At 49.8% G+C, this 23,988-nt stretch overlaps 4 protein-coding genes across 7 annotated transcripts; all 4 read left to right on the forward strand.

Annotated features, from left to right (window-relative positions):
* The first annotated feature begins 3,335 nt into the window (after positions 1–3,335).
* On the forward strand, positions 3,336–9,155 carry LOC6900381 (uncharacterized). 3 transcript variants are annotated; one of them, XR_004470618.1, is made up of 9 exons: positions 4,095–5,563; positions 5,612–6,003; positions 6,059–6,144; positions 6,202–6,303; positions 6,366–6,879; positions 6,938–8,217; positions 8,288–8,459; positions 8,582–8,864; positions 8,918–9,059. XR_004470618.1 is itself a non-coding variant. In XM_033384985.1 (9 exons), the coding sequence occupies exons 1-9, from the start codon at positions 5,440–5,442 to the stop codon at positions 9,047–9,049; spliced, it is 3,147 nt and encodes a 1,048-aa protein (XP_033240876.1). In that variant the 5' UTR covers positions 4,099–5,439; the 3' UTR covers positions 9,050–9,155. The 3 variants fall into 3 exon arrangements, 1 of the variants encoding a protein (XP_033240876.1); XM_033384985.1 differs by having other exon boundaries at positions 4,099–5,563; positions 8,520–8,864; positions 8,918–9,155; XR_004470619.1 differs by lacking the exons at positions 8,582–8,864; positions 8,918–9,059 and having other exon boundaries at positions 3,336–5,563; positions 6,938–7,960; positions 8,019–8,217; positions 8,288–8,429.
* A 175-nt stretch (positions 9,156–9,330) lies between these two features.
* On the forward strand, positions 9,331–13,367 carry LOC6900382 (uncharacterized). 2 transcript variants are annotated; one of them, XM_002134739.3, is made up of 8 exons: positions 9,331–9,581; positions 9,651–10,128; positions 10,178–10,279; positions 10,347–10,869; positions 10,931–12,261; positions 12,332–12,503; positions 12,558–12,902; positions 12,997–13,367. In XM_002134739.3, the coding sequence occupies exons 1-8, from the start codon at positions 9,446–9,448 to the stop codon at positions 13,126–13,128; spliced, it is 3,219 nt and encodes a 1,072-aa protein (XP_002134775.3). In that variant the 5' UTR covers positions 9,331–9,445; the 3' UTR covers positions 13,129–13,367. The 2 variants fall into 2 exon arrangements, with proteins under 2 accessions (XP_002134775.3, XP_015042632.2); XM_015187146.2 differs by lacking the exon at positions 9,331–9,581 and having other exon boundaries at positions 9,998–10,128; positions 10,186–10,279.
* Positions 13,253–17,601, forward strand: LOC6900383 (uncharacterized). The gene is made up of 10 exons (XM_002134740.3): positions 13,253–13,567; positions 13,626–14,017; positions 14,084–14,169; positions 14,234–14,335; positions 14,398–14,685; positions 14,754–14,976; positions 15,047–16,671; positions 16,731–16,902; positions 16,969–17,313; positions 17,384–17,601. The coding sequence occupies exons 1-10, from the start codon at positions 13,402–13,404 to the stop codon at positions 17,513–17,515; spliced, it is 3,531 nt and encodes a 1,176-aa protein (XP_002134776.2). The 5' UTR covers positions 13,253–13,401; the 3' UTR covers positions 17,516–17,601.
* Positions 17,602–17,736: 135 nt separating this feature from the next.
* Positions 17,737–18,836, forward strand: LOC4813400 (seminase-like). The gene is made up of 2 exons (XM_001353180.4): positions 17,737–18,390; positions 18,471–18,836. The coding sequence occupies exons 1-2, from the start codon at positions 17,787–17,789 to the stop codon at positions 18,689–18,691; spliced, it is 825 nt and encodes a 274-aa protein (XP_001353216.2). The 5' UTR covers positions 17,737–17,786; the 3' UTR covers positions 18,692–18,836.
* Positions 18,837–23,988: the final 5,152 nt, after the last annotated feature.

Consider the following 23,988-nt stretch of genomic DNA (forward strand, 5'->3'; position numbering starts at 1 on the left):
CACCACCACGGGACTGCGACTGCGACTCCGACTCCGACTGCGATTGGTACCGGGGGCCTGCAATTAGAGGCGTCAACGTTTCTGGGGCGTGCAACCAACCTTGGGCATGCAAATTATCGCAAACGCATTTCGATTTCGATTCCGTTTTCAATTTTCAACTTTTCCGTTCCGTGCGCTCCCTGGCCCTGCCCAGAGCCGTAAATGTCCCAACTTTTGGTCGTATTCTATATATATTTATGTATGAATTACTAGCGGCCTCATAGCCGCAGCAATTATCCGCAGTTTCACCGCAACCATGCCACACGGCTCATAATGTGTTTCCATCGTTTTTGTCTTGCTGCAAAACCAATCCAAGTCTCGGGCTCAGTCTTTGGTTCGATTTCAGCGAGACTCTGGCCTGGTCGGGCCTGGTCTGGTCTGCTCTGGTCTATTTTTGGTAACTTGTCCAAACAAGCGGCTGGCTGCAACCGCTATTGTTGCTATTGGCTTTTGGGCGTGTACCCGAGACAAAAAAAAATGTATAAAAAAAACTATACAAATCCATAACTGAACATGTGGCCAGGGATTGGCCGATGGATCGATATTCTCAGTACCGTGGAATCGATCAGGGGAGCATAATATTTGGATACAATTTTGTATCGTCCTGGGTGCGAATGCAATGGAAATGAATGAGCAGAGAGCTTTGGTTGGGATTTATTGAACTGGTTGCACCATAGATGTTAATTAAAGAGGCTTTTACCCTCTCTCCCTCTTCTCTTCTTATGTGGGCCTGTTCGAGCATACCCATACCCTGCAATAGCCGCATGCCTGCCTGCTCATGACTTGCCTTCTTTGTTGCAGCTGCGTTAAAGTTAAAGTCGCTGCTGCTGTTGCTGTTGCAGTTGCTGTTGTTAATGTGAATTTGATTAAAGCGAACGGGGGTGCGGAATGGGGGCGATAAAAACTGTCGGCAGGCTCGCGCCCGGTCTGTTTTTGGAATCAGAGACCAGATATCCATACCACTCACTTCCAGCCACAGCCACAGCCACAGCTACAGCTACAGCTCCAGTGCCAGCTGCAGAAACAGCTAAAGCCACAGCTACAGTTCCAGCACCAATTCAATTGCTTATTTACAATGTGCTAAAATTGTGTGCCCCGACAATTGTTCATTAAAAACTCGGCACGAAATGATATTGATTTTGGTATCCATTCCAATCCATTCGCTGCGGTGGCTGCTGTGGCTGCTGCAGCGGCTGTCCGGTTTGTGGCATAATTAAACGTGGGCACAGCCGCAAAAACACGCCAAGTTATCGAAATAATAACATTTATTTAAAGCCGATCCGGCCACGTCATTGCCATAGTCATAGTTATAGCCATCGACATCGACATCGACATCGCCCACCCCACCCCACACCCAGTCCAGTTTCTGTTCCAGTTCGAGTTCCAGTTCAGGTTTCCACTGCGGCAGCAGCTCCCCAGCTGCACTTAAATTTGCATTTCATTCAGAGGGGAGGCCGTTGCAGCTGCAACTTCGGCGTCAGCTTCGGCTTCAACAGCTCTCTGGTGATGACCCGACCCGTTGCTCATACGCCCCGTAAATCGAAAAAGTATCTCTTTTGAGAGTGCTAAAAGTTTGCCAATTTGACTGTGCCTCGCCACTCCTGGGCTGCAACTTGTTGCAACCCGGCACCCAGGCCACATCGCAAGGCGAGTGTCGCATTCGTAATGAGTTGTTCCCTGATATCAGTGTCCCCCTGGGTACCTTGGCCCCTGGCCAAAGGGAGACCCATGCAAATTGCCGACTGTGCCGACTGTGGACTGTCGGCTGTCGACTGTCGGCTGTCGCCGTTGCCTGTCAAGTGATAAGCCAAGTCGAGAGCTGAGTATTGGCCACCAGCGTTGGCCATCAGGGCTGCTATCGGGACTGTCTAGATTCTGGGGTGTGGCATGCAGCAGCAGTACAACACGAGAAGTCAATTTGATGGCCATTCCAGTCGAATCGAATCGAATCGAATCCATTCCCACCGAAAGGTGACCCCGACTGGCCCAGAGACCTACAAAAAACAGTTCATAAACAGATTCATTCGGGTGCCCATCCACTTTCCACGCTCACTTTCCTCCGTAGAAAACAGTAGCCCTGTTAGGGTAGGGGCCTCCTGCTCTGCCTAACAATGCTCGCATTTTATGGAAATCTCTCGCCCCAACCCCCGCCACCAACCTGGCCCCATTACGGTGCAGCAGCAATTAAGCAGAGAGCTTATGGAGGCAGGCAGCCAATCAGCTGGGGAGAAGCTGAACGAAGGAATTTTGCCTGATTTGCATATCTAAAGCATTAACTAACTGAATGAATGTTCGTTCGTTTGTTCGTTCGTTTGGGGGGCTTTTGATGCCGCTTTGCATAGATTTTGAGAGCTCCAAATCAAGTATTTATTTATTTGATGCTGATGCTGATGCTGCTGCTGCCGTTGCTCTTTCCTCATGATGGCAGTGTTCATTGTTCAAACATTCATCTACCGTTAAGAGCTGGCCAAAAGATAGAAGTATCTATAGATAAATACGCTTGGACGAATGGGAGATACTCTCAAATTGAGAGTTTATTGTTGTGTGGCAGGGGATAACCTATCAGTTGTTTGAATTTGATGGTTCATGCCTAGATTTAACTATGAAGCGCCCTTCTCCTGCCTCCTGCCTCCTGCCTCTGCCCCCCGATCCATTTACCCTGCTAATGAGCCTCCTCTCGTCCACCAAAGGGTATACATATATTCCCTGCAGACAATGGAGTCTTTGCAGCGCTTGCTGAAAATTAATTAGACTCAATTTGTTGCTCAACCATCAAGACCGACAACAATAGCAGCAGCAGCGGCAGCGGCGCAGTGGCAGCGGCAGTGGCAGCGGCAGCAACAACAACAGCAAATGCATCTTGTTTTTTGCCGGACAAATTCTATGCTCATATTGTATGTGTTTTTTTAGGAACAGGGAACACAAAAAAAAAAACCGAAATGTTTGCGCTTACAATTCTCATGTAAATGCCAAAAGTTTCCAAGTTTCCACATTGTTGAAACATTTGTGGGGCAGGGGCACGGGCAGGGGCACGGGCAGGGGCAGGGACAGGCAGCGGCAGAGGCTACACAGAGGCGAACGGTAAACATGTTGCTGTCAACATTTACATGCCACAATGTGGCCGGCCACAATTCAGCGATTAGAAAGCGCCGCCCGACCCGATAAGGGGCCCAATGAGCCGGGCCCCCGATTGGAGAAGGAGGAAGACAGCAACAACAACAACAAAAACAAAAATCATTAACTGGCACTTTCTCAGCCCCAAACTGAAACTGCAACTGGCAGTTCCAGAGCCAGTGCCAGTGCCAGTGCCACTGCAACTGCAACTGGAACGGAGTAGATGGCCAGGTTTTGCTTCAGTTTTGGCGTAATTTATCAGAGCCTGAAATGCAATCGCGCTGTGCAGGTGAAAAATGGACAGACAGGGAGACAGCGACAGAGTCGCGGACAACACACAACACCACTTGGCCACTTGTTATCCTCATCCAAGTATCCCCAGTATCCCAGTAAGCAACTCCACAGTGCACTCCACAGCGCACTCCACACTGCACACGGCAGCAAATCAAATAGCAAACTTATACAGATGTCAATTATTTTTGCCTGAAGCTGGAGCTGGAGCTGGTGCTGGTGCTGTAGCTGGTCCGCTCTTCTATTTCGATTTAGTTGCTGGCTTGCAATTTTGGCTCGTTTCAGTGCAGTTCAGTTCTGTTCGGTACGGTTCGGTTCGGTTTGGATTGGATTGGATGCGATTGGAGAGACGAAATTGCTGGCTGAACTCGTTAGCTGCAAGTTGGCAACAACAATCCATCCGTTGCAGGGGCAACGTGGCATCGTTCTGCACTGCACTGGCAAGTCATCCAATTGCTAGGCTAGGAAATTGTTATTATTTCTACCTTTTGCCATGGAGATTGCCTACCTGCCCCCCTCCCCAACCCTGTACGCGGACTCTGCTGGATTGGACATGGTACATCGACAGATCTCTCGCTTCTTGTTCATTGCTCGCAAATTATAATTGAATGATTGCACGGGCTGCTGGTGCTGGTGCTGCTGCTGCTGCTGCTGCCAAGCGATTTGCTCGTCATTTTCCCCACTCATTCAGCCTCGTTATGCCGAACGGAGGGATGGCTCAGATCAGATCAGCGCAGATCAATTGATATTGATTGGGTCTCTGTTTAAAGGAAAAAGGTGTCAAAACTATTGCCTCCTAAATGGGGCTGCCCCTCAAGGCATACCAAACCATTCCATTCCATGCCATGCCATACCATGCCATACCATTCCATACCAGCGAAATGTACAACATTTCCACCATTGCAGAGAGTGTCTGTCAAGTTCATTAAATTGTATCTGGGGTCTGGGGGCCCATTTGACTTATTACAGACTAAGGCTCTGCTCAGCCGATGAATGCCTGATGAATTGAATGTAATGTAATGGCCATGCCATGCAATGCCATGCCAGGCCATGCCATGGGGATCAACGTTTGACAACAAATTTATTTAAAAGACAACTTGCAACAAATAAATTTCGCTAGAGCAAGGCCCAGACGTTGAGAGAGTGGAATGCAGACCACGGACAAGAGCCTGTGTAGGAGTCGAGAGTCGCAGTCAGTGTCCCGTCATTGTCCTCCTGGCTTGATGTCCAATAATGCGATGGCTTGTTGAAATTCATTCATCAATGTAATCGATCAGACATGGGGCCAGAGCATTGACATGCCACGTAACATGCTCTCCTCTCGTATGTAAATGGAGCCAGAAATCCGTAGCAGATCCAGACAGAGACTGAGGCACAGGCACAGACACAGACACACACAATGCAACATAAAATTTAATCAATTTATTGGAAACGAGGTATTGTCTTTGGGCTCTCTTGCCTTGACTCCGACTCGGACTCGGACTTAACTCAATACTCGGGTCGACTCGACTCGAATCAACGTCCGTGGCTTATCCCCAGCTTAGCATCTACACTTTCTCTCCTCACGGGTTTGATATGGGAGTCAAAAGTATTTTCTTGGCACGAATGCGAGCAAAAGGCCAACATAAATCCAGGCGATTCGTGTGGAGTGGCATGGAGTGGAGGCTGTGGGTGGGTGGGGCTCGGCTCAGCTCTGACAACCTGGACAACCGCACCCACCTTGTTGCCAGAGCAGCTGCCAGAGAGATGTGGCCAAAGTTTGGCATTAGATTATGGCTTTGCATTTTCTGGGTGCAAGCCAAGCCAAGGCAGCGAAGGCTTTAGGATGTGGTCCAATTTAAAATAAATAATTGATATCTCGATTGAATCCTCATTCTTTGGAGAATACTTTGGAAACAGTGCAGCATTTGCTTTAGCTTTCAGCTGAGCAATAATCTACCCTTAGGCAGCACAATTCTAGCACAAGTCCCACAGAAGTCCCAAAAGGCAGGCAAAATGGTGAAGCAAAAGGAGCCAGAGGAAGTTTTCGAGCTGATTCCCGAATCTGAAATGCTCGTACGGCACGGCCAGCATCTAAGTCGAATTCATGATATGGCCATTAGCAGGAAGCTAATAAACCGTAAGATTCGCAGCCATTCGCCATTCGCTGAGTAATTATCTGCTGCAGGTTCCCTCGACGAGTTCGATCGAATGGAGAAGGAACGAACTCGAAGTGACCACTGGGATCAGTACCTGCTCTGCGATGAACTGCCGCGACCCTTCAACCCATCGGAAATACGTACGTTCTTAGCCAAAGAACGGCACTTCGAGGACCTTGAGGCGGACAAGGCTATAGACTGGACTTTGTCGGTGGACGAGCGCAGTATCTTGAATCAGAACATTTACAGGGTCGACCGAACCCGTCGAACGCTGAAAAAGGTCCAGGCCATCAATCCGGCCGAGTACATCGAGAGGGATGTCCAGCTGTGCCTCGACACATTGCGGCGATTGGATGGTCTGCTGGACAACGATTTGGAGCTGCAACGAATGAGCGTGAGAAGGCTGGCGGATATATTGCTGGTGGGTTACCATGTAACATAGTCTCCGGCATTGATAATCCTTCAGGAACCTACAGGTTCGCGGCGACATCGAGCTGGAGATCGTCAGCCTCTTCGATCGTCTTGCCTACAGGATCTTGGGCATGCAAGGAGCCCACATGAAGTGAGTTTTTGTTATAGAAAACTATGGATGGAATGTGTTAGTACATTTATGTTGCAGTACTGTGGACAATAGGGTAGCCACGTGGAGCTACAAATGTGAGCCGTGGGCCATGGATATTTGGGGTCTGCTGATAGCACCCATGCGCTTCAACAATTTGCCGTAAGTCTCTCTGTTTCCCACTCGGCTCGCTCTCTGCACCTAATACTTGCACTGTTCCCAAGAATTCCTGCTATGCTGGCCGAACTGAGCACCACAGGTGTCTCGGTGCAGATGCCTCTGAGTGTGCTGAGGGACTGCCTCACCCTGCGCTGCATCCACACCAAATTTGATAACTACTCGCCAAATGCCAAGAGCTACGAGCTCTTGGTTACCGAGTCCCCTACCTACCCCACCGCTGGGATAGTGGATATCGAGGCCTCGGCGGAAAACGAGTGGCGCATGCAGCTGGAGATACAAAAGGAGGTCTTGGAGGAGATGTTAGTGAAGCGGCAGCTGTACGAGGAACTCATTGAGCTTATAAACGCAAAGAACGCACAGGCGGCAAGAGAGTCGAAAGGGGCGGACAGGAAGGCCCAGAAGGCAGCTATACCCAAGTTCCCAAAGGAGCAGCCAATAGTGCCACCGGGCATGGTGCCCGATATCTACGAGGAGTTCGTCAAAAGGGAGAAGACCCAATACCAATCATTTCTGGAGGAGGTATACCATCCCAATGCACTGAACCTGACATATGATGAGGTGGGTAAACTATGGTATACTACGGATCGAAAAACTGTACGAAAATACCTACTGGCAGATAAATCTTCGCGAATGCATTATGCTCGGCGGAATATACTCGATTATGTTTGTGGGCCGACCTGCTCAAACGCAATTCGAGAAGTTCAACATTATCCTGCACGAGGACGGCCGGGCCTTACTCGCTATGCCGGAGGTGGTGGCCGTCCTTGACAAGCCCGAGGATAGTCTCAGAGCCTCGGCCTTTTCAGCGGCGAGGTCGTCTAACTTCCGCTTGACTCTGGAGGATATCGGCAATATGAGGTTGGATCCCGATGAGCTACCGTACTTTATCGTCGTCCTGGAACTGGCGCCCGAGCTTTGCCTGTGGGGCGAGCCCAAGGTCTGCCAGTTCTTCACGAGTCTGCAGCCCATTTATCCAGGGCCAGAAGTATCCCTCAACCATACTGCCACTGAGAAGCACAAGAAGGCGGCTCCAAAGCCGCGACATATTCTCGAAGGAAACGATACCGAGGAAACCCCGAGCGCCAATATCTTTCGACCCAGTGTCAGGGCGAGCATACGGTTTAGTGAATCGAGGTCTTTTCAGCTTGAGAAATCTGGCGGCCTGCCCGATTTCCCGTTGAATGATTATCTCGATCATCCGAAATTACGGAGCATGGAGCGACACTGTCTACCGCGCCTGCTCTCCTCGTTCAAGTTTCCAAGCGAGTTTCTAGAGGAGCTGAAGGAGGCGTTTGCCACCAAAAAGGCAGCAAGGCAGAAGGGTCTGGTCCGACGACACAGTATCGAGGATGAGGATTTTGCACTGTCAAAACTTGATTTCGATTTCGAGTCACAGCACAATCCGGAGCGGCTCTTTCCCATATTTGATGCGTTGGAGAGTGTCGAGTATGGCGAGAAAGCCCCTAAGGATAGCGAGACAATGCACGGCTTGTTGGGCACCATTCAAAACATCAAAGATCGGTATCTGCTGCGGCAGCCGGCTGTAGACCCCGAGATGAGGCCTGTCCGAAAAAAAGATATGATTTCGGAAGAGCCGGCCACACAGGCACAAGCCAAAGCCAAAGGACACAAGCACAAAGTAAGAGTACACCATTCGGAATCGAGAGCTGAATCACGCCAATCACTCCAATCGGTAGCCTCAGCCAATGAGGAATCGATTGAACCAAAGACGGAGGTCTTGCACTGGACAACGAAGCACATTGTGGATACCACATTCGACAGACTGAACCACACGATGACCATTAAGACAGATCGTTTGGGTATTTTCGGCTTGGCCTTCAAACGCTACGAGCATTTTCCCTTCCGCGACTGGTCCCTGCAGCCCAACGAGGAGAAGTAAGTGGAGCACTCTACGGCATCATATTACTATCATCTGTTCTCAATCTATTCACATTCCCCGAAACAGTCCCGATGAGATCATTCTCCAGTTGGACACGTACCATGTGCGAATATATTTATACATTACATCGAAGGGAGTGCGCGGCTATGCTACGGAATTGAGCAACGCTTATACGGCGAAACCAGTCAAATATCTTGAAATTGTAGAGCCTGTTTCCGATTTTCGTGACTTGCGGAAGGTTAGTGCCAGAGAAGGATCTCAGACTTGTATGCCTCTTGTATGCCATTTCTCCGCTTAGATTTTTGTGGAGAAGAACATCAATATTTTCGCCGAGAATGATGCGTGTTTCTACATCCAAAGGGACTACATTTCCATCAAGCATGTGGCCACAGAGTATCACACATACGACGTGATGGCCCTCCACTGCAAGCTGATGAAGTTCTATCGGTCCAGCTGGAACCGCTTGGCCTCTCGTCGCGACATCATTGTGGGCATGAAGAATGCAAAAGACCATTCGGATTTATCGACAGTTAAGTTGCGCATCACACCCGAAAGGACAACCTTTGTGGAGGTGCAAGAGCTTTGTTCGGACGATATTAACGTCATTAAATTGGACTTTCAAGAAACCTGGCGAAACATTAGCGTAAGTACGGAAAATAGAGAATACTATTCTGTGGACTAATAATTCGATTACAGAACTGCACGGACCTGCATCAAGCCATTTGCTCGATGAGTTCCAATGCCATGGACGTGCGCAATAAAGATCCTTTACTTTTTTATTACGTTAAGTGGATGTTAAGTGAGATTCGTCCATTGAGTTTTTCTTAGGATTATTCGGTGTGTTTATATTCGTGAATATTCGTATGTTGAGAGATGTTATTTTCCTATATTTTTTACATAATAAAAATCTAATCGTCCCTTTTGCGAACTGCGATTCTAAAGACAGATAGAGAAAAGAAATGCGGCAGTCATGGGTCTCCGCTTGCTTATAATTACGTATCAAGTATATTGTATGTACTATACGGACTGAGTGCCGGCTGAGTATAAAAGTAGAGCCGCGGTGCTGGCCTGGTTTACATTTGATTCGCCATGACTTCATTGTCATGGGCTGTCATACATACTTCAGTCATTCCCAGTCAGATAGCTACACTGCACACACAGAGACAGACATATAGGAAGAATAGCTATTTATTGTAGGGTACTCATAAAACAGTATTTTGCACAATGGAAAAGCAGTCCGAGGGCAAACCGTTTATGGACGCCAACTATAATTTGATCAGCGAAGCTGAAATGCTGGCGCAGCAGGATAAGTATCTCAGTCGACTGCAGGATGTGGCCGCCAGCTGTGAATACGTAAAGCGTACGGACGTATCAGATCGGATCAGTGGTACTTAAATTTATTTATAATTGAGTCATTCAACCACTGCAGGTGCCCTTAGCCAGTTCAACCAACTGGAGTTGGAACGCGCCCGGAAGGAGCACTGGGATCACTATGTGACCTGCAGTGAACTGCCTCGACCTTTTGATCCCGGCGAGATGCGAACGTTTCTAGTCAAAAGGCGTCACTGCGCGGACATTGAAACGGAAAAATCTGTAGACTGGACACTGTCGGTGGACGAGTGCAGTGTCCTCAATCAGAATATTTTCAGAGAGGACCGCACACGAGGCTCGTTGCAGACAAAGCTGGGCGTAAACCCCGGCGTGGCTTACGGCAGAGATGTTCAGATGTGCCTCGACACACTAAAGAAGATCGAAGTAATGCTGGACAACCAGGCCGAAGTAGAGCGAATGAGTCTGGCGACGCAGCTGGAGGTCTTTGAGGTCCGTGGTGACTACGAGCGAGAGATCGACAGCCTCTTCGATCGCCTTACCTATCGGGTACTGTCAATGCAGGCCGTCTACATGAAGTGAGTGTTGAGGTCGAAAATGCATGTCCAAACATGAATTTCGCACTAGAACTGTAGATGGCAGGGAAGCAACGTGGAGCTACGGATGCAAGCCATGGACTATGGACATCTGGGGTCTGACGAACGCACACGTGCGATTCGACCAATTCGAGTAAGTGGAACTCGATCAGAATCCACTCGGTTTCCTCCTTCTAGTCGCTATGTTATCTGCTCCCCAGAATCCCGGCAATGATGGCCGACTTGAGCGCTACGGGCGTCATGGTGCAGATGCCACTGAGTGTGCTGATGGACTGCCTCACCCTTCGCTGTGTCCACACCAGTTTTGACAACTACTCGCAAAATGCCAAGAGCTATGAGCAGGCGATTCCGGAGTGCGACAGCTACCCCAACGCAGGAATTGCGGATATCCAGCAGTCGCTGATGAGCGAATGGCACGTGCAGTTGGAAATGCAGGAGATGGCACTGGCCGCGATGGTGCGAAGGCGAGAGCAGTACCTGGAGCTCTTGCAGCTGATAGAGGAGCGGACCGAACAGGCATCCAAAAGGGGGAAGGAACAAGCCCAGGGCAAAAACAAGCTACCGAAGATAGTGGTACCAAAGACCCCAAAATTGGCGCCGCCGGTGCCTGAGGGCATGTTACCCGACATCCGAGAAGCCTTCTACCAACGGGAGGAAAGTGATTACAAGGAATATCTCAACGAGATCTACCATCCACAGAAACTAAATATGACCGCTGATGAGGTGGGTGGATACATTGGAAGACCCTTGGAAAACCCACTGACTGACAGCTCTTTTCTTTCAGATTAATCTCAGGCAGCACATACTGCTGGGTGGGATCTATTCGATTATGTTTGTACGTCGACCGATGCAAATGCAGTTCCAGAAGTTCAACGTGGTTCTCCACGAGGATGGGCGGATTCTGCACACGATGCCGGATGTGGTAGCCGAAATGGGAGGAGGCTACGCAATGCCGGAGTTTCGCCGCACACAAATATCGCAGAGCCGCAAGCAGACGCCGGTCGGGTCGCGCATTCGCTTGACTACAGCCCTTGAGGCTCGACAGAGCAACATACGGCTTCAGGACAATGAGCTGCCGTACTTCATTGTGACTATCCAGCTGCCACAGGGGCTCTGCAAGTGGTGTGAGCCTCTGGTCTGCCAGTATGTAACGGACATGGTGCCCATTGAGGAGACACCAGCCTTCGACGGCAGTGAAGTTGCGGAGGATCGGGTCAATAGACAGATGCCATCCCCGAGTGGACTTATAAAACCGAGCCGCGATCAAAGAAGTGCCAGCCAGCCAGTATCCAATATTTTTCGTCCCTCGCAATTGTCGATTCTGCGGCAGAGTAGACTGGAACCCATTCAGGCGATATTCGCGCCGATTCTCAATTTTGACTTGCTTAAAACATTGACCCTTACCGAAATGAGGAACCTGCAAAAGTTCTCTTTTCCTCGCATTATTTCCTCCTTCCAGTTTCCCACAGACTTTGTGGACGAAGAGCTGGAATTGAAATCACAGGAGAAGCAGAAGGGCAAGGCCTTGTTTATAAACAGGGTACAGGATTTCGAGGAAATTGTCGAGCGACCAATACGCGAATTCGAATTTGAATCGCAGCACAAGCCAGAGCGCATTTTCCCCTTCTTCGATAATGCCCAGCGTTACATGTGTACGGAGGACAGCCTAATGGACCAGACATTGCACGGGTTCCTGAATACCCTGGAGAAGATCAAAGGGCAATACCTGGAAAGGCCCAAGGATCTGATTCGCCAGTATGTCGAAACCAAGGAAGATAAGAGAGAAAAGTTAGCCATAGCCGAAACGGAGCCGACGATGCATGTGTATCGACGAGCCACAGCTCTTTCACACAGAAAGAGCCATCATTCCAGCAAGACTGACGTAGACGACTCCCCCGAAAAAGCCAACAGTTCCAGCAGCAGCGAAATCGAGCCAGATGGGCCGATGAAGGAGGTGGTACACTGGACCACAAAGCACATCGTAAGCACCACCTTCGACAGAGAGGCCAATACAATCACCTTTAGGACAGATCGTTTGGGTATCTTTGGCTTGGCCTTCAAGCGCTACGAGCATTTTCCCTTCCGCGACTGGTCCCTGCAGCCCAACGAGGAGAAGTAAGTGGAGCACTTTATGGGCACATATTACTGTCATCTGTTCTCAATCTATTCACATTCCCCGAAACAGTCCCGATGAGATCATTCTCCAGTTGGACACGTACCATGTGCGCGTGTTTCTCTATATTACAGCGAAGGGAGTGCGTGGGTATGCGACCGACCTGGGCAGCGCGTACACTGCCAATCCTGTTAAGTATCTGGAAATCGTTGAGCCCATATCCGATTTTCGTGACTTCCGCAAGGTGAGCAATTCTATGCGATTCCCTCTATTTAGGATTCTGCATTATCCTCCATAGATTTTTTTGGAGAAGAACATCAACATCTTTGCCGAGAACGATGCCAGTTTCTATATCGGAAAGGGCTACTTTTCCATCAAGCATGTGGCCGCAGAGCTCCACACATACGACGTGATGGCCCTCCACTGCAAGCTGATAAAGTTCTATCGGTCCAGCTGGAACCGCTTGGCCTCTCGTCGCGACATCATTCTGGGCATGAAGAATGCCAAGGACCCTTCGGACTATTCCGAAGTAACGATGCGCGTAACTCCTGACAGTGCGAAGTTTGTGAAGATCTCAGAGCTCTGCTCGGACGACGTAAATGTCATTCGGCTGGAGTATGAGAACACGTGGCGCAACGTGACCGTAAGTACGAGCGATGGAGTGTCACTCAGCTGTGCTTCTAGGTATACATTTATTGCTATACATTGCATTATACATGTATGTATATTGTTTTCAGCACTTTACGGATCTGCATCAGGCCGTTTGCTCGCTGAATGCCAGTGCCTTGGATATGTGCAACAAAGATACGCTTCTTCTGTTCTTTATTCGCCGGTTGTTGGGTGAGATTCGTGTATTGAGTTATTCTTAGTTTAGTTCCAACGTCGATTGAGGTTCGTAAATGAAGTTATGTTGTAGGTATCCAGTAGAGTAGTACAAAGTGTGCCTAAAAACATACGCACAAAAATAATGGAATTTTCAAATAAAAACAGAAACAAAAAAGTTGCTGCTGTCAGATCTATACATAATTCACACTAGAATCAAACGTACACCCACATCGACAACACAACGACACGGGGGCAAAAAATCTAAAGAAAAACAAAAAAAAAACAACAACAACAACACACAATACGGTGGGGGCAACATGCCGAAAAAGGGCTCAAGAAGGTCAAGAAAGTCAAGTTCCGCCAGATCCAAGAATGATGAGTCTGCCGCGGTACCTCTTTTGTCTGAGGAGGATTGGATGGCTCGGGAGCACGCCTATGTGATGCGCTTACAGGATCTAAGGGTGTGCGTCGGCTTCATTAACGGTAAATATGATTGGCTTGGACTAAAGATATATGTACGGATCTGACGGATTGCCTTTAGAGTCGATTGAGGACTACAATGAGCTGCTGAAGCAGCAGCTAATGGACGAACACTGGTCGCGCTATTTGGACTGCGATGGCCTGCCCAGACCCCATTGGCCGCAGGACATCCGTCGCTTTGTCTTTCAGATGTGGTGCGAGGCGGCGGAGGCCGAACAGAACGTCGTTAGTTGGGCCCTCTCCGTGAACGAGTGCAGCATCCTCACGCAGGACATCTTCCGCGTGGACCTCACCCGCAAGAAGCTGGAGCAGGACCTCCGCCCCGACATAGGCAAGCTCTACGATGTGAATATTCGGGGGATTTTGGAGACCATCAAGCGCATCGATCGGATACAGCGCAACGAGCTGGAGCTCGCTTATCTATCGCCAGGTCGTATAGTGGAACTGGCAATGGTAGGTCCAATCCTTATCCTATCTCTTCCTGTCTTTCTATATGCCATCCCTTCTTTGCCATCCCAGATCCATTTTGAACTTTTTAAAGAAATCGAAGCATTCTTCGATACGCTTACTTATCGTGTGATCTCCGCCCCCGAGGCCTTTATGACGTAAGATTTGATCGGTAGCAGTAGTAGAAATATTCAATCTTTACAAACGTGCATCTAAAAACAGAAATATTGGATGCATCTTGGCCAACTATTGCTACAAGGGCAGCAAATTTAACTTTCAGCTATGGTGTCTGCAAGATGTTCCCATACGCTTCCAGTTTTTGGAGTAAGTTTCTTTCGAATCTTCAAAGCGAGAGCCATCTAAGGGACTGCCGACTTCTTTCTTAGAGTGCCGGTGATGAATGCCAATCTGGACTGTGTGGGCCTTCATATCCAGCTGCCGTTCAGCGTACTCTGCGACAATATGACCGTGAGATGTGTGCACACCTTCTTCGATCCGTACTCGGAGCGGTCCAAGAGCTTTGAGATGGTGATTGACAGTACTAGCCTGCCGCACGCTGGCCTACTAGACATAGAGGACTCTGTTATCGATGAGTGGCTCACACAGGTGGATATACAGGACGAAATAATCACAAAAATGGAGTCGGCTATGCAGCAGTATGAAGATATCAGAGCGTACGTTTAGCATAAGCATAAGCTGTAGAGTCATTTGTTGCATGTAATATGTTGCATCTACCTTGCAGCAACATCGAGGCCATACAGCCAACGAGGAAGTCAAAGAAGGACGTAAAGACGAAGGGCCAACAGCAAGGGAAGCCAATGAAAGCACCAAAAGAGCCTCAGGCTCTGCCGGAGGGAATGTTTCCCGATCCGTACAAAATATTCATCGATCGCGAACAGCAGGAGTACCTAAATTTCATGGATCAATCGTATAACCCGGCCAAAAATCCTTCTATTCCCGGCGAGGTAAGCCGATTACCCATACCCATTCGATTCCCGGCTCGGTCTACCCAATCCCATTAATCTTCTCGGCTAGATCAACCTGCGGCGCTTCATTCTAATTGGCGGCATCTTCGCGGTGGACTTTGTGCGCAAGCCCAAGCACACCGCTTTCGAGAAGCTCAACATAACCCTGCACGAGGATGGACGCATCCTGTATGTCGACCGGAACAGGATGGTCGATGAGGCTGATGAGGTGGGCTTGTTCAGCTCCAGGTCCCACCATGGGACCATAAGGGAGGCGCCGTCTCGGCTGACTGCTGCCCCCAGTCGTCACGAAGTGAAGAGTGCCCCGCTCGAGGAAACAACGGAGGACGGAACGATACTCTACTTGGGCAAGAACGAGCTGCCGTTCTTCTTCCTCACATTCGATCTGCCCAGGCATCTCTGTCGCTGGGGAAGTCCCACAGTCTGCCTTTTCATCGAAGAGGAAATCGCGGAACCCGAAGACGAGGAAGTAGTCGAGTCGGAGCCGGAGAAGGTCAGGAAGCGACCGAGGGGCAATAAGGGTTCCCAAAATATGTCCATTACCAAGTTCTCTGAGGATGGACGGGAACGAAGTCTGATACCAAAAGTCGACAAGCTCGGCAAGAAAATTGATGATGTGGTGGTGGGCTATCGCAGGCCAACTGCCACTGTTATCACGCGGCCACGCCACGAATCGAATAACATTTACCGTCTCTCGCATTTTGAATCACTCCGCCGGAGCGCCGTGGGGTCGCGCTGCAGTACTATCCGTCCCGGAGCGAGGAATTTTGAAATGTCGGGGAAGAGCCTGAACAAGCTGGAGATTTACATGATTCGCAAGCAGTGTATGCCCCGCATCATATCCTCGTTCAAGTTTCCTTTGGAATTCAAGGAGGAGCTGGACACCGAGCTGGAAAATAAAAAGGCAGCTGGAAACAAATTACTGCGACGACAATTTGAGCAAGGTAATGATGAGGAGGCGAACGAAGTGCAGCCTTATCCGCTCTTCAATTTTGAGAGCCAGTTCGCACCGGAACGTGTCTATCCGTACTTTGACGAGGCAGACCCGTTCTATTACGAAGATCAGGGCAAATCCACAGAGGAGTCTGATGAGTTTGGAAAAGCCCACAGGCATTTTACGACTCAGAGGATCAGTGCCTTTAACGAACCGTCACTTTTCGGTGTTCTGGCCACTCTGGACGATATACAGAACAAGTACAAGAGTAGCTATAAAAGAACCTTGCCAGAGCTAACGATTACGCGTCAGACCAAGGAGCGTTCGTCTCTAACCCGCAAGAGCAGGCTGTCCCAGTCTGCCCGGTCTACCCAAGGTGAGGGTGCTAGAGACGAGATAGATTTCCAGGATAGCCGCGATGACGAGGACTCGACCACAAGAAAACCGGAGACGGAGAGCTCAATCTTAAGCAAAAGGGAAACTCTCAGAAAGTCCCGAAAAACCGAAGCCGCAATTATTTTAAAGGAGATCCTGCCAGAACCAGAACCAGAACCGGCTGAACGAGCGCCACGACCCAAGGTCCTCCACTGGACCACCAATCACATATTACACTCAAAATTCGATGTCGACAAGAGGACCATAACGATTAAGACAGATTGCTTGGGTGTGTTTGGGATCGCCTTCAATCGATATGCCCACTTTCCCTTCCGCCACTGGTGCCTGGAGCCAAACGAGGAGAAGTAATCACGATCCACGTGCTTGGTGTATTTCTATTTCAGTTTTTATTTATATATTGCAGTCCCGACGAGGTCATCTTCACGTTGGACACCTTCTACGTTCGCATTGTGATGTACATTAGCAAGGCAGGTGTACGGGGCTATGTGATCGACCTGCCCAAAGAGTACCAGGCCAGGCCGGAGAAGTTCATGAACATTGAAGAGCCCATATCGGATTTTATCGAGCTGCGACAGGTAATACTCGTACTCTGAACAGAGCTCCTTGACTAAGTCCCTGCACCCTTCCCCATCATTTGACAGCGCTTCCAGGAGATGAACATCAATGTGTTTGCGGAGCCGGATGCCTGCTTCTACATTGACAAGGGCTACTTCACGCAGAAGCACTTGGCCACTGAGGTGCATGTCTACAATGCGATGGCTGTGCACTGCAAGCTGATGAGGTTCACCCGCTCCGACTGGAACCGTTTGGCCACGCGGCGGGACATTATCCTGGGGCTGCGCAACCCCAAGGATCTGGTCGAGGGAGCCGATGTCACGGTTAGGGTGACACCCGACAGCGCCACTTTTGTGGAGGTCAAAGAGCTCTGCTCCGATGACCTGGACGTGATCAAGCTCGACTACCAGCTCACCTGGCGGAACGTTGGGGTAAGGTCAAGGATCAATAACATCACTTGCCTCCACTACAAGCCTGCCTCATGAATCGTTTTCTGCACAGCACTATTCAGACGTGCATCAGTGCATCAACTCCATGTATCCCCATGCCACAGACGTACGGAACCGAGATGCAAAGCTGATGTACTACATTCGCAAGCTCTTGCAGGAGATCCGACCCTTGAGCTTCGCTTAGGAACACCAGTGTAAACGCCAACCAATGTGGACAGCAGCAGACCAAAAAAATGCATAAACTTTTTAATTAACAGCAATTAGACTCAATTGGCATGCTTTCTGGGTTTTTTCCCTCCCAGCAGATGGAGTGCTGGCCGTTGGATAACCCCCATCGGTCTCACTTAACCCGCTCGGCCACGCTTGTGGGCCGGGTTCCACTTGGTTCCCCATAGCTAAAGATATAGATGTAGATCTACTCTCTTTTAGCAACTGATCTCCGTTCCGTCTGTACAATGCGACTTTTCCTGGTGCTGGTGGCCGCGCTATTGGCGGCCGTGAATCATGTCCACGCTCAGGAAAACCTGACAATCGATACGGATATGCTAAGCAAGCTGGTGTCCCCCCCATCGGTCTACTCGCGCGTCATTGGAGGCGAGTATACGACCATCGAGAAGCTGGGTGGCTACCTGGTGGCCATGCGCTACCGCAACGACTTCATTTGCGGAGGCGGTCTGCTCGCGAGTCGCATAGTCCTCACTGCGGCCCACTGCTTCCTTGGGCGCGAATTGGTGCAAAGGTGGGAGGTACAGGCGGGCATCACGTCACTGAGCCAGAACGGCCAGCGCGTGGAGCTGGCTGAGTACATCTCGCCCAGCGCCTTCCGCGAGCAAGACATGCACATGGATGTGGCACTGGGCCTTCTGTCGAGGCCCGTCTGGGGCAGGAATATAATGCATCTGAAGCTCTGCACGACCAAGCTCACGTTCGGCCTACAGCTGACCGTCGCTGGATGGGGTCTAATCAATGCCAAAGCCAGTAATTACCAGACTCATCTGCGAAAGGTCAATGTGCCGATCCTAAACAGGAAACAATGCTTAGCCACCTACATGGATACAGGTGAGTGGTCCTCCTCCTCCTCCTCCTCCTCCTCCTACTGTGAACATTTTCAATTGCTAATTTATTGGCTTTTCCTGCAGTCAACCTGACGGACAGCATGTTTTGCGCGGGAGTGCTGGGCAAGAAGGACGCATGCACCTTCGACTCGGGCGGTCCTTTGGTCATCAATAATCAGGTTTGTGGCATCGTTTCGTTTGGCATTGGATGCGCCAGCCCAAAGTATCCCGGTGTCTACACAGATGTCAGCTTTGTCAAGCCGTTCATTCAAAGGACCATGGCGGTCTTGTTGAAGAAGAGATAGGCGTCAAATTCGATTTGTAGCTAAGACTTATCGATCGTTCCGAGTGGCCAGGGCGGGTATTACTTTACCTTCTGCTGTTCCATACTTATTCGATATATTGATCAAGTATATAGCGATTATATAGACAAGGAATCTTTGCTGTTAATTAAGAGTTCTACCAGTTGTCAGAGTTTTGCCGTTCCATTTACTTTCTATTCGTGTGTTGGCCTTAATGAATGCCTCGATGGGTCTCCTGCTGCTGCCCCTTAATTCGCTTTCTCAACACGCAATGGCACAGGACAGGACAGGACAGGAGAGGACAACATTTTCGGGCGTTAATTGTTGTCATTATTTGCATCTTTCTGCAACTTTCGCGCCCTTCTCTTGGGCGACTCTTGCCATTGCGTGCAGGCGGCGGACGGCAGCTCCTTGCTGATCATTGACTGATTCCATAATTGATTGGACCTGGATATTGGGACTTGTGCGGGTCTGCTCTGGTCGCCGGTCTCTGGTCTCTGGTCGCTGGTCTCTGGTTTGGTTTTTTTTTTGCCTAAGGGCACAATTTTAGAAACGACGTTCGACGGTTGGTACTTTTACTTTTGCCTGTCTGCCATCAAAATGTAAATTAGCAGGCGACGGTGCCCATCGCATGACTGACGGCCTTTCGTCCGCCCCGAACCTGAACGTGGATCTGGGCCTGGGCCTGGGCCTGGGCCTGGGCATGGGCCTGGGCCTGGACATGGACCTCGACCTGGACATGGATCTGTAGCTGGAGCTGGAGCTGCGTTTGCCGAATTAGTTTAATAATACAATTAATTGTTATTTATAGCTTCCTTTTGCGCATCGCAAACGCTGCATTTATCGGTGGGATCGGAGGAGCAGCAGGGAAAGCCTTTTGCAGCCAGACGCTAGTTTGTGGCACGCAAGGCAATTTTGGGCACACAGGTAGATGTGGTGGATGTGGCAGCAGTGCTTAACGGTTCACCTAATGATAGAGCAGCCGCAGACGTCGCGAGTGGGTGAGGGATAACCAGCTCCAAAAAGAATACATATTTCAGTTGGAATCGCCAGAAGTTGTGTTTTCTTCAAGATATTCTTTAGATTCCTTTCGACTGCGCCACAGGATATTGAGCGTCTTATAAAGAGAGGCCCACTCGACCGACCGATCGACCGACCGACACATATCCAACATAAATATCCCAGAAATGACACTTTGCTGCCATCTACAGCCCCATAGACCCACTGTTCCCGTGGTGCGGATTCGCATTAAGTTTATTTATCTGCTTTTAAATGGCATTTTCACTTGCATATAATTCTCATTCCCGTGTAATGCGCACCAGAAACAAAGGCAACATAATGTAACAGCCGCCATAACAACACGAAGATGCACACAGATACTCTCGGTGTACCAGCTTCCAGCACCCAGCAGCCAGCACCCAGCACCCAGCAGCCAGCAACCAGCAACCAGCCTCCAGCACCCTGACTGCTCCCTGACTGCCATTTACCACTACTATTTTTAGTAGTGTCATAAATTTATGGCACATTGTGGACCCTAGCACGCGGCTCAGTCTCTTTCTCGGCTCACGTGGTGAACGCCAGTCTGGAGCAACTCCAAACAGGCCCAGGAAGACGGCATGGATGGCAGGACAGCGACAGGACAGCAGGAGGTGGCTAGAGGAGGGAGCAGTTGGGAGTGAGGAGGATATTGGGGGCCAACATGCAAAACAACATGCACGCTGGCACCTACTTTACCAATCCAGAGATTTACAGATGCCTGCCTGCCACAGATGCCACAGATGCGGCATGGAGCGACTGGGATTGGAACTGGGGTTACCATGAGATTTGCCAATCAAACAAATCAAATAGGTAGAGCGGATTCGGGTTACATCAGTTTTATAGATACCATTTCGGAATTGTTAATTAAAAGATACACACACACGGGAAGGAAGGGAAGGGAAGGGGCTACATTCGAGAGCATTTGGGAATTTCTATAGAATGCTCGACTTGGTTGGTGGAAGGCAAACAAATGTTTGTGATGGGCAAACACTTGATCAATAGCGGCACACTGTCCGTGCGTGTGTGTGTGTATCCGTGTATCCGAGAGATACACTCGTGGATTTTTACGATGCGCCCCGCTCACTGTTTTCCCTGCGAGTGGAGCGTCTCGAGTGTTTGCATGGCTTAAAAGCCAATAAAATTGTTGTTAATTGTTTTGGTAAATTGAAAATTAGGTTTTGGGAAAAATCATCACAAAAGTATGCGTAGCGCGCCGCTGCCGCTGCCTCTGCCGCTGCGACTGCCACTGCCACTGCCACTACCAGTGCCTCTGCCACTGCCTCTGCCACTGCCTCTGCCGGCTGGAAACGAGTTCGAGTTTTATGGCTTTGCTCAACGTATTAACCCCGTCCGGCGATGGTCTTAATGAACTTTGTGAGCGGAACCCTCTGTGCCGCCAGTCGACAGTCCACAGTAGACATTCGATCGACATTAGCCCTCATCCCCCAAACGAGACAAATCGAATCGAATCGAATCGTTTTTTTGCTGAAAACAAGCTGAACTTTAATCGGCTTAAATGTAATTTAACTTATTTCTATGATTCTCTCTCTCTCTTTTTCTCCGTCCTCTGCTTTTCGCCCTTTCTCCTCCCCCGACCCAGCAGAAATCGGTTAATTAAAGTTCAACAAAGTTTCAAAACCGATTTCATGCCGCGTTGAATCAACAAATTGTAAACTTTTCAAACTATTCAGCCCAGCCCCCGTGATGCCAAGAGGCGACTCTGGGCGAGGGAGGAGGCAGGGTCTGGGTCTGGGTCTGGACTCTGCTCTAAAAGGGGGCCATCATTTGTACTTACTTAAGTGCTTGATCATGCTGATATCATCACCTGGCAACTTTCCTTTGTGCCCGCTACGTACCATCAATGCAATTAGCGTGGTCTGCAGACGCCAGGTGGTCTCCCAGTCACCCAGTATCCCAGCCATTCTCCACTGTGACCCGCAATCTTAAATCGAAACTCACCAAGAATCTGTAAAGAAATAAATACAAGACAATTTTGTATTACATTTTGGGTGCAGCAGATAAAACGCGTCTCAAGTCGCGAGGCCAAGTCGACTTATCAATGTCCTTCCTTCTATGATACCTTCCGGATCTGTGGCTCTAGAACGATCCGGCACTTCTTGGTCTACCTCTCAGTGGATTGGATTCATTGTCTGAGCAGCCCATATACCCCTTGGCAGTGTATCGCAGACAAATATCGAACCGCTGTGTTGACAGTTATTGATCGATGATATCGTAAACACAATGTTGAAATTAATTTTCATGCGGCTCTTTCGGCATTCGATTTTCGGTTTTCGGGCTTTGCTTCAGCCCTCGACGATCTTGTACCTTCAATTGTACGTACTCATTGTGTTGTGACTTGTAATTGCCTTTTATTTTGACTACAGCTGGAAGTCGGCTGCTGGACTAATGGGTAAGCTTAAGCCCCGTTCCCGTTCCCGTTCTCGTTCCCCGACCGATGATGCATGCTGCATGCCGCGTACTGAGAGGAAGAGAGGCAGAGAAGGCTCAACGTTCCAATAAGTGACACTGACTAATACGGAACCATTAATCTCCGAGTGCTTAGCGTCAGACATGCTGGCCGGGCACCCATCAATACGCATCAAAATCGAATGCGAATTGTGTACGGGTATGGGTATGGGTATGGGTATGGGTATGGGTATGGGTATGGGGAGACCTATGCATGCACAGAATAGACTCGACTCAACTCGACTCCATGCTCCATGACGTATGGGCGACCGCTGCGTCTCGGTTGGGTGTCGGTCGGTGTCTCTGATTTGCCTCCAATGCCCCATTCCGAGTCCCATTCCCATTTGCAGTCTCATTCCTGTTCTCATTTCCGTGGACGTGAACGTCAATGCGGCTATGTGGATGTGGATGTGGACGTGGACGTGGGACAAGGCGTGCAATCAAGCCGTGTGTCTGGGCAGTCAACTAGTCACTCACTTGGTTTTCCCAGTTCCTGGGACTGACTGCGTCAGTCCGTCAGTCAAATGCTCGCTTTAATTTCGCTCTGTTCTGGTCGGCTCTGGTCTGCCCCATGCCTGGTCTGGCATGACTACCGGGCATAATTTTTAGCCCGACCCAAACGAAAATATGGACCCCAAAGTGGACTCAGAAATGAACACATTGCCAGATTGGCGGCTGCGCACGCGCACACAATTGTTGGCCAGGGCTTACTCCACCTTCCTCGATCCACGAGCGATCCACCACTGTTCATGCCCCATGCTCCATGCACCCTGCTCCTCCATCCTCCATCCTCCATTCTCCATCCTCCAGCGCGCTTTGGTTCGTTCGCTTTGGCCTGGCGACACTCCTAACCGCAGGGCGACTGTGCTGGGGCCCGTTTTCGATTAACGATGAACGAGGACGGAGGCAACTTGAGCGTGTGCCAGCCCAAGCGAAGTGGAGTGGATGGTGGATAGTGGATAGTGGAGTGGAGTGGAGTGGAGAGAACTAGAGATAGACCTAGTATACACCTAGAGAAACATGCAGTTGGGGGCTTTCATTCAGCGATTATTCGCTCTTTCAAGATCACTTTGGTCTGTGATTGCTCTGGAAGTCAGCTCCAAGATTTCCCCCAGTGCAAGTCCAAGTGGAGGACTGAGTCCATAGCAACGCCTTCGGTTTACATTTTACAATCCTAACAAGGTTAGGTCGGCCGATAAACGGAGCTGCTGCTGCTGCTGCCGCTGCCGCTGCCTAGGCCGTAGCCCGACTCTGCTGAAGCTGCAGCTGAAGCTCGAGCTGATGTTGAGGTTGGGGCCGTGGCACATGCCTAACCAGCACAGCTATGCAAACACACTCACACCGAGATACGTTCCATGGCTACGAGCTGTACATACAAAATTGCACATTAAAAATGAGGAATGAGGAGCAGCAGCAGCAGCAGCAGCACCAGGAGGAGGAGGAGGTGGAATCGAGTCGACCGATGTCTTTTTCTGTGGCAGAACAAGGTTGGTTTGGGGTTTGGGCTCTGGTCTCTGGTCCTGGCTCCGGGATTGGGCTCTGGCTCTGCTGACTCTCTGGTTAATGCAATTCAGGCGAAAGGCGCACAAAGGGACGGCGAACAAGATGCCGAGTGGCTGATTGTGCGAGCAGCGAAGCTTGCGTCAGCTGAGGCAGAGGCAGCCGCAAGAGCTTTTGTCGCTGCCACAAACATGGAATATGACAAGCGAGAGAACCAGACAAGAGGCAAGAGGTAGGGGGCCAGGAGGTAGGGGGGCAGGAGGAGCATGCAAAGCATTGTCAAGTGAGGAAAAGAC

The sequence above is a fragment of the Drosophila pseudoobscura genome, chromosome X (assembly GCF_009870125.1).
Source record: "Drosophila pseudoobscura strain MV-25-SWS-2005 chromosome X, UCI_Dpse_MV25, whole genome shotgun sequence".
Lineage (NCBI taxonomy): Eukaryota > Metazoa > Arthropoda > Insecta > Diptera > Drosophilidae > Drosophila > Drosophila pseudoobscura.

What these genes read in the sequence shown, in the direction of transcription:
- LOC6900381 (XM_033384985.1), top strand. Translation starts at nt 5,440, where the DNA reads ATGGTGAAGCAAAAGGAGCCAGAGGAAGTTTTCGAGCTGATTCCCGAA. An exon ending in TAGCAGGAAGCTAATAAACC is followed by an intron (nt 5,564 to 5,611) that starts GTAAGATTCGCA and finishes TATCTGCTGCAG; the next exon opens with GTTCCCTCGACGAGTTCGAT. An exon ending in ATGCGCTTCAACAATTTGCC is followed by an intron (nt 6,304 to 6,365) that starts GTAAGTCTCTCT and finishes ACTGTTCCCAAG; the next exon opens with AATTCCTGCTATGCTGGCCG.
- LOC6900382 (XM_002134739.3), top strand. Translation starts at nt 9,446, where the DNA reads ATGGAAAAGCAGTCCGAGGGCAAACCGTTTATGGACGCCAACTATAAT. An exon ending in ATGCAGGCCGTCTACATGAA is followed by an intron (nt 10,129 to 10,177) that starts GTGAGTGTTGAG and finishes ATTTCGCACTAG; the next exon opens with AACTGTAGATGGCAGGGAAG. An exon ending in ACACGTGGCGCAACGTGACC is followed by an intron (nt 12,903 to 12,996) that starts GTAAGTACGAGC and finishes TATTGTTTTCAG; the next exon opens with CACTTTACGGATCTGCATCA.
- LOC6900383 (XM_002134740.3), top strand. Translation starts at nt 13,402, where the DNA reads ATGCCGAAAAAGGGCTCAAGAAGGTCAAGAAAGTCAAGTTCCGCCAGA. An exon ending in GCCCCCGAGGCCTTTATGAC is followed by an intron (nt 14,170 to 14,233) that starts GTAAGATTTGAT and finishes ATCTAAAAACAG; the next exon opens with AAATATTGGATGCATCTTGG. An exon ending in TCACCTGGCGGAACGTTGGG is followed by an intron (nt 17,314 to 17,383) that starts GTAAGGTCAAGG and finishes TTTTCTGCACAG; the next exon opens with CACTATTCAGACGTGCATCA.
- LOC4813400 (XM_001353180.4), top strand. Translation starts at nt 17,787, where the DNA reads ATGCGACTTTTCCTGGTGCTGGTGGCCGCGCTATTGGCGGCCGTGAAT. An exon ending in AGCCACCTACATGGATACAG is followed by an intron (nt 18,391 to 18,470) that starts GTGAGTGGTCCT and finishes CTTTTCCTGCAG; the next exon opens with TCAACCTGACGGACAGCATG.